The 12,723-nt window shown below is 31.8% G+C and overlaps 2 protein-coding genes across 3 annotated transcripts; both read right to left on the reverse strand.

Annotated features, from left to right (window-relative positions):
• Positions 1-964: 964 nt before the first annotated feature.
• Positions 965-3,050, reverse strand: LOC105795251 (uncharacterized protein C24B11.05). 2 transcript variants are annotated; one of them, XM_012624798.2, is made up of 8 exons: positions 2,932-3,050; positions 2,524-2,589; positions 2,328-2,393; positions 2,150-2,247; positions 1,866-1,991; positions 1,557-1,763; positions 1,415-1,480; positions 965-1,333 (listed from the first exon to the last, which is right to left on the reverse strand). In XM_012624798.2, the coding sequence occupies exons 2-8, from the start codon at positions 2,579-2,581 to the stop codon at positions 1,181-1,183; spliced, it is 774 nt and encodes a 257-aa protein (XP_012480252.1). In that variant the 5' UTR covers positions 2,582-2,589; positions 2,932-3,050; the 3' UTR covers positions 965-1,180. The 2 variants fall into 2 exon arrangements, with proteins under 2 accessions (XP_012480252.1, XP_012480242.1); XM_012624788.2 differs by lacking the exon at positions 2,932-3,050 and adding an exon at positions 2,678-2,822.
• A 6,490-nt stretch (positions 3,051-9,540) lies between these two features.
• On the reverse strand, positions 9,541-11,011 carry LOC105795244 (uncharacterized). The gene is made up of 2 exons (XM_012624776.2): positions 10,008-11,011; positions 9,541-9,857 (listed from the first exon to the last, which is right to left on the reverse strand). Exons 1-2 carry the CDS (start codon positions 10,726-10,728, stop codon positions 9,772-9,774), a joined length of 807 nt encoding a protein of 268 aa, XP_012480230.1. The 5' UTR covers positions 10,729-11,011; the 3' UTR covers positions 9,541-9,771.
• Positions 11,012-12,723: the final 1,712 nt, after the last annotated feature.

A 12,723-nucleotide genomic window follows, 5' to 3' on the forward strand; every position in this document is an offset into this window, starting at 1 on the left:
GAAACTCTAGGCCCCTTGCTCGTGGCTGCGCCGCTCTATGAATCGACCGTTCAAGGCCTCTCCGAACCTAGCCCACACTCCGATGACGACGGAGAGAGCAAGGATCCAGCCACAGGGTAACTTCTCTCATCTAATCTCCGCTTTTTATTCTTTTATTCAAAAATGAACCAAACACAGAAAAGAAAACCGAAAAAGAAAAAGGGAAAAAGAAGACAAAAGAAGCCAAAGAACGATTCAAAAATCACCTTTTTTGATTTTTTGTATTGATTTTTTGATACAATATGCGTGTGTCCTCCTTCACAGATTCTGAAAAACGGCTTTATATAGCCGAAAATAAAGATGAAAAAGAAAATCAAAATAATCTGAAATTTTTCTTTTTTACAACTGCTATTTTTGTTTTCTTTTGGTGCTGCGTTGTTTGCTTTTTTTCGTTTGTTGCAGGCGTACGGAGCAGTGGATGTGTGCGTACGGAAGCTCGCGCGAGTGGCAGTGGCGCGCATGCAAGGCCAGAGGCTAATTGCGGCTTGATGGCTTGCTGGAGCGGCAGCTGAGGCGTGTGGAGGCATCGTGCGTGTGCGAAGGAGAGCAGAGAGGCGCTACTGTTGCGGCGCTGGGAGCCATGCTGCTAGGGTTTCTTTGAACCCGTTTTGGGCTTGTATTGGGCTAATGGTTTGGGTTTAGTTAGTATTTGGGTAGTGATTTGGGCTATGTATTTGGGTATAGGTTTTAGATGTAAATGGACATTAATTGGACTTATTATTTTTGGTTTTTCATTATCTATCGGGCCGGGCAATATTGAGCCATTACAAAACTGGTTTTTTTTCATTTTGGGGGTGTCTTTCTCCCTTTGTATTTTCTGGTCTGGATTGCAATGGTGTGTGCTTCATAAGGGAACTGATGCGTGAGTCTATTTTTGAATATATATTATATACTTAAAAATGAGTATGGCAAAGCCTTAAGCCTATTTTCAAAGGGTGACACCATCCCTACCCATAAGTCTGGGTTTAGTACATAAATCTTAGATACAATATAAATACAGAAACATTTGCTTATATTCTAAGTACATATCGATATATTAGTGAGCTTTAGTCATTTATTTAATAAGCTTAAGATGAATGCTTCCCATGTCCATAATAATATAACAAGGGCAGCCTCTCTAATTTTCAACTTGAACTGAAATCTAAGCAAGGACCACGGTTTCAACAGCAGCTGCTTGGATAACTTGTTCCATCTGCTCCTCATCGCCATCCCATATCTCAGGTATTGCTTCTTTGATGTTGTGGATGCTACGCAAGGCATGATCTGCACCTGGCACCAGCGCTGAGTTCCCCACCTGCCATCATATTCTCCCATGTTACCCATTGAATCGTTTATAGGCAGCTTTCTAGATTGAAAACCAAAATATGTAGCTTACTATAACTGTGTGAAGCCCTGCTGCTTTGCCGCTAGCTATGTTTCGAGCACTATCATCAAAGAAAATCTGGAGAAAAAAGGAAAAAGAATCAAACAAAGAAAAAAACAATTGTCTGTGTTCTAATTAAGGATGGGGTTTGTACTGTTTTCTTTGGATCAAGATTTGCGACCCGAATAGCAGCTTCGAAAGCTTCCAGCGAGGGTTTACATAGAATTGGTGACTTCAAAGCAGGTGGTTGCAGCGGAGGGTGGTTAAGTGCTTCAAAGCATATGATGCCTTCAAAACAATCTTCCAAGGCCAACCTTTTCAGAACTTGTAGCGCATGTGCCTTATCAGCATTCGTGAAGATCTAAACATAAAGAAACATCTTAGAACAGACAAGATATGTTTTCTCAATCAACTTTTTTTTTTTTTTTTGGTTTAATTGAAAGGAATTCGTACTTTCACTTACTATTTTCCGCTGTGGCATGGCAAGCAGAAGGTTCCTTAACACAGGATCTGGTCTCAGTGTTTCGTATGGCAATCTTCCATGAGCATAGGCATGAAACTCATCGTTGTCAAATTCATACCCCAGAACCTGAAATTTTGGCATTTGGGACTCTAATTTTCAGATGCATGAACGGTGGTGAATCCGTTGCTCTTTTTTTTTCTTTTTTTTTTGGCAGACAAGGGCAAAAGGGGCTAAAAAAAACCGACAAAAGAAGGGATTTAGGACAAAAGAATATTCTCAGGCACCTTTAAACCAGCCATTGTTGTTCCATATTCCCTGTATAATTCCAAGCACATTCTTGGGACTTCACTTTCTTCAATATTCAGGTATTTCAGCATGAATTCTACCATTAAAACAAGTCAAATTGCTTGTATCATAACAAAAGAAAAAAAAAACAATCATGTATATGTTTTAGGGCCATACCTTCTATGTTCTTGCGGCAAGCCAAGTTGAAACCTGTACTGAAGGGGTATAGAGTATCATCCATGTCTGTAAATCATAATCGAAACCCAGAAATCAGAAACAGTTCTAAAAGCCTGAAAACCAGAGGATGCTTGAGCTAAAACTGTTATATCATATGATTTTGTTCTTAATGATTAATCCTGCTACATAAATATACCAAAGAGCAAGCATTCATATTTAGCTCCAGCGGCCCTCCCAACAGTGTCCATCTTCATGACTGTACCTGTAAGAAAAAGAAAAGAAGTTCCATCAGACATAACCCTGCAGTTCTATGCATATTTAGCAGTAAAATTATAGAATCTGAAAGAGACCTAATGAACCCATCAAGAAGAGCTATGGAAGAGCAAAGACTAGAGCTTAGAGCTTAATTATATATAGACAAGATAGCCTTGTGTCTTCATTTTGAGAATGAAAGCATATTCAGCAAATTCCACTAAGATTATGATGAAAGCAAGGCAGTCCCATTCATATTAACCACATAAACCAAGAGAGAACAGTCTCAAAAACTCTTATTAGAAGAAAACAATCAGCAAGAAAACAATTAAACATCATAGTGCAATGATACCTTAGAGTAATGGATGAAAAACAGCTGATGCACAATCCATAGTGGCTGATAGGACCTATTTATATGAATTATTTTAATGCGTGAGGTTGATGATGCTGAAATGGCTGAGGTGGCCAGCATATTTTCTCTGTTTTAGTAATATGATTATGAAGTAGTTAGTCACCAAACACATAAAGATATGTGATTCTGAATTGTTAAAACCATCCTGCTTTAAGTTACCTGTCCTTTTTCTGTGATTGTTGCTGACTTGCTATACAAAATGTACTGATTTTGGACCCCAAAATAAAATAAAAATTCCGTGGGCTCCAATGCATGTTGGCCACCTCATACCTTTGTAGATGTCACTTACACTAATAATAATAATAAAATACAATATATTGATGCATGATTTGCAATGCACTTTGCTATATCAGAGACTGAGGAATGATTTCCAAGTTGGTCTAGAATCTAGGGGAACAGAATAAGGGGCTAGAATTAGAAACATCAAAGTGGGGTTGTGAATAACTTAAGATGAGTATTATATTCCTTTTTAAAAGCATAATAGCATATAGAATAAAAAAACTTACCGGCAAATGGGTTAACCATTCACATGGAGCTTAAAAGCTATAATTTGCTTGAACTAGAAGATGTATAAATGAACTGAATCTACCAGCTGCCATGAATAGAAATTAAATGGTAGTTTCCTAATACTAACATCAATGGCAGCAGGAGGCAATTGAAATCATTAACCAAGTATAACATGCTTCTAGATCGTGCCTTGTGACTTCAGCCAAAACCACATCAACTCTTGCTTTCAGTGTCAAACCAGTGTTATTCTTGGAGAGTGCCCTTTATTCTATCAACCCATCTTTGCTGCCAAGATTGGTAATAAGAACCTTACCAGATAAGGTACATTCGGAATCCGATGCTAGTAGTATCGGGTATGGATATATGTTTGACAAGAATGTTTTTTTTTTTTTTTTTGAGGAGTTATTTTTATTTAAATGTTTGAATAACTAGTTTGAAAACAAAAGGTCGACAAGATAACATGTAATGGCATAATGTTTTACGTTTGGTACTAAAAGGAAAAGATAAAAGAAAATTCAAGGGAAAAGAGTATATATGATGAATATTTTTGGGTTTATGGCACATTCCTGCATTGCTGTAAAAGGGATAGGACATGCAGCTGATCTATCTTATGTAGAGGTACTCGTGGGTCGGCCTAACCAAAAATTTAGGTCCGTTTGTTAAGTTTGGGTCCGGCCTGACCTAAATATGGATCTAAAATTTTATCTAAATTTAATCCGGATAAAAATGCTAAAATATAGACTCGACTCAGCCTGCTTGTATTAATTTTTTTATATAATTTTTAAATATATATAATACATCAAAAATACTAAAAACATTAAAATAAATATGTCCCAACAAATTGAAAATAAAATTTAAAAAATACATATACTTAAATAACACTAACATAGATGCAACTTAACAAGCAAATGCCTCTAAAATAATAACAAAATTAACAATTGACAAAATAGTAGTAACATAATAGTGAAATGGTAGCAAAATAAAGAGAAAATAATAAGAAAAATAGCATTAAAACAATAAATAAAAAATAGCAGTTTTTTTGTTATTTTGTGAATTCAAGCGGGTATAATGTAATGGCATAATGTTTTACTTGAGGCTTAACCCATTTTCTAAACGAGCTTTATTTTTTGTCCAAACTCATTATTTGAGCCTATACTTTTACTCAAACCTTCTCATTTTTCGAACGAGTCCGACTCGGCCCATGAGAAGGTATAGAATCTTGACTTTGCAAATATGATTATTTTCTTTTCATCTGAAACTTGAAAGAGTTTTATCTACCATTCCTTTCACAACCTCCCCGTAAAGTAGTTTTAAAGAAGGAAAAAAATGCTTTTTCTAATAAAAAAAAAAAGAAGGAAAAAAAAAACTTGCATTGAATAATATAAAGTAAAAAATGAGTCTGAAACTATGAAGATTTACACAATTGTTGAGAAGGAAAAAGAAAAGGAAGAAAAATACTATAAAAATAAAAGACATGAAAAGAAAGAAAAAGTGGAACCTAAAGTTGGGTCATTCTTAATCTGTATCCAACATATGATGCTACGTATCAAATAAAGTTTACCTGAAAGTTAAGTACGAATGCACTAACACACACATCATCATCCATTAATCTCAACTGAAATATCAAATATAGTTATTTAAGTTCAGTTGGATCTGAAATATAAACTTCAAATTTTTCTCAAATCTACTTGTAAATAACTAACCAAACCCATTTTAATTTCTCTATATTCATTGAGATATACTCTAGTTAATCGATTTGAGTTCAATTATTAATTTCATGGATAGATCTGAGCAAAAAAATTCGACCAAATCAAGAAACCAAGTTGAACCAACAATTTGGCTTGGTTCGAGTTTGTTTTTTTTTTTTTATAGTTCAATTTGGTTTAAGTTTCGATTTGATGATGTTATTATGCCACATCAATTTAGTTCACTTTTGGTTTATTCCATTGGGAGCTGAAAAATCCAAAAATAACCATTTAAAAATTTCTAAGAAAAGCCCAATATTTTTAAACATATAAACTCATTTAAAACTCAAAATAAAACTCATTGCTTCTAAATTCTAAATATTCTATAATTAAATAAAATAAAAACTCTAAATCTATTTATAGTGTCAATCTCTCACAATTCATTATTTATTTGTCGTTGTTGTTAAAACTTCCAAGAATTCAAGTGTTCATCTTTTTTTTTTTACTTACTATGTATTGTGTTCTTTTATTATTGTTGTTAAAACTTCTAAAATTTTGGTTATCATTATTAACATTTTCAAGTTGGGTGTTTTTAGATGCTATTATACATTAAGAGTTATAAAATACAAATAATTTAGCATTTGATTATGTTTAGTGAAAATTGAGAGTGATTAAATCAAGATTTAATTAGATTTTAATAACCATTTATAATTATAGATTTTACAAATTATTTTTAGATAAATATATTAATTGAGATTTTATGTATAATTGAAACAAATTTAAAATTGTCAAATAGTGTCTAAGAAATGTAAAACAAAGATAATTTTATCTAATTAAAGTTGAAACGTCCAAATCCAAAGATAATTTTGTCTAAATAAAGTCCAAAAGTTCAAAGCACAAAAATAATATGGAAACTTGAAATCCAAACCGAACTAATTTAATATGGTTTAGTAATAACCGATTTCTTATGTCCACCAATTTAGTTGTGGTTCAAAAATGAAAAAACCGAATACCTTGATTCAATTTTAAAATTCAAAACAAAATTGAATTGATGTAAACTCTATTAATGAAGTTATAACATTTTAATTCCTCACAATAATCAATAGTTCCATTTAAACCTTTAAAAGTAAATTTCTTAATTTGACTACTAAATTTTTATAATTTATTTTAGCTCCAATATCAAATTCATGACTTCATCCTTGATAATAATTAATTATGTTGATTATGGCTAAGAAAGGATTCTATGCTGTATACCAATGATAACTTCTCTTAGAGTAACTTAAGACTTAAAGACAGCAAAATGAAAAACAAAATTTTATCAAATATACTTATTTTTGGAATTCATGATTTTATATCAAAATTTGAATTTGATTTTAAAATTTTAATTTTTTAATAATAAATAAAAGGTTTTGATTTGAATACAACAAATAAAAAATTTTGATTTGAATTTGTGTGGATACAAGTTCAATTTCATAAAAAAAATAAATTTTGGATTTTAAATTTTAAGATTGATTAAAAAACATGATAATTTTTTTGTTCTCTCTTTTTTCGCACTTCTTTCAAAATACAAACAATTAATTTTACTTATAATATATCATCAACGAAGCTCAAGGTTTTTAAAATTAGATCCGTAGGCAAACCGGTCAGACCACTGGTTTCAAGTTCAACCTATTCAATTGGTCCAGTCAATTCAATTGAATAAATTATTAAAAATAAAATTATTTGAAAATAGATAGAATTGATCCGACTAGTTCAACCAATTCATGAGTCAACCCATCTGACTTCTTATTCCAACAGTAAAAAAGCTTCATGCATTCAATTTAATGTAGTACAAATATTCAAAATTTTCATTTATATTGTAATTTCCACAATTTTAATTTATAAACCCCCACCTTTTAATTAATACTTAAGTAAGTCCCCTTATTTAAGTATAAATCAAAGTATATGATTGTAGCTAATCCAACCAGTTCGATTGGTCTGTCTGATTCTATTAAATAAATCATAAAAATAAAAATATTAAAAAAAATTGGTTTAACTGATTCAACCACCCAATCAGTTTGTCTGTACTGGTTCCCGAGTCAACTACTCTAATGTAGAGGTTCTTATGCGCCGGACCAAACCAGGTTCAGGTCGAGCCCATGCAAGGTATCTAGACCAATTTTTCAAACCTGAGCTCGGCCCATAAAATGGGGTTACTTTCTTGCCCAAGCCCAACCCCATTTAAGAAAGATAAACTTGGGCCCAACTCAGCCCACCTATATTTAATTTTTTTTAAATTAGTTTTTTTATTTAAATTTTTTTTTTTGAAAATATAATACACTAAATGCACTAAAATAAAAGTTTTTCATATAAATATAAATATATATGTTTATAACATTAAAAAAAACACAAAAAGTAAAAAATTTTGGGTTGGATTATTTAGTAGGTTAAGTTTTTTTTTTTAGGTTTTAGGTAATAAGTCTAATTGTTATTAGGCTAGTGATTTAATATAATTATATATATAATTATTATTTAACATATATAATTAATATAATATATTTTATAACATAATATATTCAAGCTGGGTTTGAGTCAAAAAATCTTGTCCAAGGCCCAATCCATATAGAAAAGGAGCCTTAAATTTTACCCAAGCCCATTTTTGGGGCCTCATGTTTTGTCCAAACCCTCCCATTTCTCGGCCAGGACTTCAAGTCTGAACGGGTGGCTCAGCCCATGAGCAGTTCTAATATAATGTATTTCTCAATACCAGTACCCTAGTTAGTTCCTAATCTGATCGACTGGTCTGGTCTGATTCAAACAACAATGTTCAAAATTGTCCTAAATAAATAAATTTAAAAAATATATTTTAGGACTTAAAGTTAATAGAAATCCAAATCTAAATTTGAATTATCAAAACAACAAATTTAAATTAATTCAAAATTTTAAATTTCAAATATTTTAATTCTCAAATAAACAATTTTAACATAATAAATTCATAAACCATGCTAAAATTTTAAAATCTAAATTCAAATCCAAATTCTGGATCCTAAAAGCTACCTAACAGTATCTCCTTAAAAATAATATTTTTACATCTTGATCATATAATATATTGGATTTTATTATTTAATTTCTTTTTGAAAAAAATAGAGAAAGTTACAGCCAAAGGCACTAAAGTACTAATAAATTTACATTTTGGTCATTCAACTTCAAAAGGTTATAAAATGGTCATTGAACTATTCAAAAAGTTATAAAAGGCTGTTAAAAACTTAAAATCATTATTGTATGGCCTTCTCTGTTCCTGCACCAATTAAAAACTCTCCTTCCTCTTCTCTTCTAAAGTTCAATTGTTTTTCATGATCTGCCGTACCGATCATCAAATTGTAGCTAGTCAAACTTTTTTTTAAAAAAAAAACCTAATAACCCAGTGACTTAAATAAAAAAATTTTGAATAGTTAAATGACTTAAATAAGAACTTTCAAATAATTTAATAACTATTTTGTAAATTTTTAAAATTAAATTATCAAAACGTAAACTCATGAATAATTTAGTCACGTAGTTTACCTAAGAATTAACAAAAAAGAAAAAAAGTAAAGTAAAGAAAGAAAGAAAGAACTCTAAAACAGAAGACATATAAAAATCAGTAACAAAATGGAGCCCAAAATATTAGAACCCAAAATACTCATTGGATCTTAGCTCCAAAGATCGGGCCACAAACCAGTTTGGATCAGCTTTTTATTTTTGCTATATGAACTACAAGTCTTTATTCATGGGTTTCATTAACTATGCAGAACTAGAGTTGGAGGTGCGTTATGCATGGGGTGTGCTTACTCTTCAGTTACTACTTCTACACCTTCCTTGGGTTTTAGACTTTTAAGTGTTTGATCAACTCAATACATAGAACATAAACGGGTTTAGGGGCTAAAGCTTAAAAGGGCAAGTAACCTTCATAATTGCTTAGCTGAGATTGATCTGATGTTACTGAGCCACATATAACTAACATTTGCGGCTGTCATCTTCTCAATATAATTTGTCATCCATGTCATAACTACATTAGCATTGGTCATTAACAGAGCAAATGCCTGGTTCTCTTAGCAGATATAGACAATGCTACTTTGTGATAATTGATTTGTTAGATTTTAGGTTTTAAAATAATAATAATTGTTTGAGTTTAGGCCTTCGATCAGTACCCTTAGCTTTCAAGTTTGCCCCGATCTTACCTGTGAGCTTAACTCTGTTTACAGTGGGGGCACTGCGATTTGTTTGGTTAGAATAGAGGTTATTTAGAACAAATTCTTTTTGTTTCTAACAACAGCAATTTTTGGGAACACTGTACTTAAAACCATATCCAAGTCAAAACTGAAGAATGACGACAGAGAACTGATACAACAAACACTGCTCGAAACTGAAATTATGCTTAAGCCTTCAGTCTTGCTGCTTACAAAGTGTAACTTAAGCTTAAGCTTACCATCTAGCTTCATAATCCACAGTGTTTATATTTACAAGTGGAAAGCTGTACATAAGTGTAACTTGGTTTTTTAGGAAGCAAGAAACTAAAATCGAAAAGGGTTTTTTAATGGAAACGACGATGATAGTCAAGAGCAGCAGTTAGTCAGCTGCAATGTTTAGATGTGGATGCAAGTGCCACAGCTTGTGCCCACACCTTGAGCCGAGCCTTCACATCTCTTGGGTCATCACCTAAAATTACAGAGTAAACATCCCATCAGATGAACTGAAAATGCTATGCAGAGCCTTTATATAAATCAAACAATCAGTAATTCCCTAGTTTCCTGTTAGGCTTAGAAAAGAAAGCATAAAGGGTCCAAATTAAAGGTAATTTTGACTAACCAGGGCTAGAGATACGCCAGTTGGCGATCGGAGAATTGCCACCGCTACTAGGCATCTCCAACATACGCTCATGTTCCAACTCTAACCCAAGATCCCTACACGCCTTCACTTCCTCCAAGTCCATACACAGCGACCTCTGCCCACCTTTGGGCCTTGTAATCACCACCAATCCCGCACTACCCCCTTCACTTTCCCCACTGAAACTTCCACTATGGTTGCTGTAACTTGCAATTAATTCCCCATCTTTCTTCTTGTTGCAGCTTTTACTCTCATTATCTTCCCATCTATCTCTTGTAATCCTCCTCTTCCTCAACTTGTTGTTCCCTTTTGACCTTCTTAAACCACCCTTTTGAGCTTCATTTTCACTTGCGTAATCTTTCGCCACTCCCATCAGCTCCTGAGACAACACCGCTTTTCGGTTCCTCCGGCGAGGTGGGGTGGCGGGAAGAGAGTAGCAGCTAGGTTCCTTGTCGGAGTCAGAAGAGAGTTGAAGCAATTCTTTGCCACGGAACTCCTCATCAACATCTGCATCAAAGGACAACCTCGACAGATACATCCCCAGATTATCATCATCATCCTCGTTCGTGTACATGGAACTGGTACACATGGAAAGCCTCGACAAGTTATATGTATGAGCCTGATGCTCAAACCCAACATCAATATCGTCATAGTCATCTTCCACCATGGACGAAACAACCGTCATACTTTCATCTGAAGCCATCTTTCGCAACAACAAAAAGAAAAAAAAGAAAGAAAAGAAACTAAAAGAACGATGAAGTTGAAGTGTTCTTTTCTTCTTCTTTTTTCTGTTATCAAAGTGATATATTAGAGAGAAAACAAAAAGAACGGCTGGCTATACATTATTAACAAGCTGTGGCGTTATCATTCATTAATTTTTTTATTTCATAATAAAAAGTAAAATAAACACACTCCTCACTCTGAACAACCAAATTTATACCCAGAAAATTTGAAGCCTTTAATTACAGAGATACCCATTTCAGTGCTCAATCACTTCCTCTTACTTCCTTTTTGGTAGTTGGCAAAAGGCTGGGATTGTAATTTTGGTTTTAAATCAAATTAGTTAAGTAAGAAGCTTCGGACCATTGGCCTTTTTTTTTTTTAATAATTATTAAAAATGATTACAATATATTTACACATGGCAATATTGAGCCAAATGACGTAGAGTTCTGCTCAAGGACACGTAGCTCCACACAAATTCTTTTCCTGCTGCTAACACCACTCTACTTCATTCGTCACTGGGTCACGAGTCACGAGTCTCGACTCACTACGTGTCAACAAGGTACCAAAGATTAAAACCTGCCCTCACGATTTCCCATAACCTAGCCCTGTTTCGAAATCATTGTACGCTATACTGTGTCATTGCTTTTTGCCCATTCCTTTTCCTCATTTATACTTTCACTTTCTTTTTTATAAATGAGGCTTTTCTTTTACGACTATTTTACTGAAAAAGAAAAACACTCATTTCTAACCTTATTTATGAAAATAGTTCACTTAAAATTTTATTTATTAAAATAGGTTAGAAAATTTAAAACGCATATATATGAAAGTGTTTTAAAGGGAAATTTAAAAAAAATGTGTTGCCAATCTTTTTTTAAAATATTATAAAAATAGACTACTTTTTTAAAAAATTACGAGAATAAACCTTTATAAAGACCCGAAGTAGTAGCATTTTTTTTTAAGGTGTCACCAATTAATATGGAAATAAAACTTGTAAAGCAGTTCTTTATATAGACCCAAACTCTCATTTCTCTTGTTTTTTTAAGTAATATGGGATGTGAGATATGTATAAATATAAAGTCATGAATAGGTTTGCAACTTGTTCCTACACAATGTGGTGTATATATAGAGTCATGAATAGGTTTGCAACTTGTTCCTAGACAATGTGGGATTCCTTCCTCTTTTAACTAACAACATAAGATTAAAGGCTATATACATATGAAACTTGTACATGTAGTTAATCTTCTATTCAATTTTAAATGTTTGAAGTCAATATCTATGCAATTCTAATTTTTAAAATAATTTTCCATTATTTTAATTTAGAAGTTATACTTTTAATTTTTATTATTTATTTTATTTTATGTTGTGAATGTTTGATTAATAAATAAATGGTGAGTATTTGGTACTCAAATAGTATTTCTTTTTGTAATTTTAAAAATTGATATCTCTTTTTTTAATATTTTACGATGCTCATTAATTTTTAATCCTAATTTTAATTTAATTTTCATCACCTAATGAATCTTGATAAATTTATTTCAGATGTATTTTGACTAGATAGATAATCTATTTAAATATAGTATATAATAATGTTAAATAGATTTTCTATAGAAATATATAATATACATAAAATATAATAATTATTTTTCATATTTTTATGTCTAGATTAAATTACATTAGTAGTCACTTAACTATGATTTTTGGCTATCAAATTATAGAAACTTACAAAATGATCACTCAACTATTAGTAATTTTTAAATATTTATTTTAATATTATACTATACTCATTTTATATTTTATAATTTTTAACTTAGAGAGTTTAAAATTTTATTTATAATGTAACAAATGTTAACTTTTGTAAAAAAATTTAAACTCTATAAGTAAAAATATATAAAATATAGTGCAACATTTAATTTGATGTTGTTAGTTAAAAGAGGAAGGAATCTCACATTGTGTAGGAACAAGCTGCAAACTTATTCAT

This window comes from Gossypium raimondii, chromosome 7 (assembly GCF_025698545.1).
Source record: "Gossypium raimondii isolate GPD5lz chromosome 7, ASM2569854v1, whole genome shotgun sequence".
Lineage (NCBI taxonomy): Eukaryota > Viridiplantae > Streptophyta > Magnoliopsida > Malvales > Malvaceae > Gossypium > Gossypium raimondii.

Coding starts and splice junctions, on each gene's coding strand:
- LOC105795251 (XM_012624788.2), bottom strand. Junction 1,764..1,865: donor CCATGCCACAGCGGAAAATA/GTAAGTGAAAGT, acceptor CTTTATGTTTAG/ATCTTCACGAATGCTGATAA. Junction 1,334..1,414: donor CAGGGCTTCACACAGTTATA/GTAAGCTACATA, acceptor ATATGATGGCAG/GTGGGGAACTCAGCGCTGGT.
- LOC105795244 (XM_012624776.2), bottom strand. CDS start 10,728: ATGGCTTCAGATGAAAGTATGACGGTTGTTTCGTCCATGGTGGAAGAT. Junction 9,858..10,007: donor CTGGCGTATCTCTAGCCCTG/GTTAGTCAAAAT, acceptor CTGTAATTTTAG/GTGATGACCCAAGAGATGTG.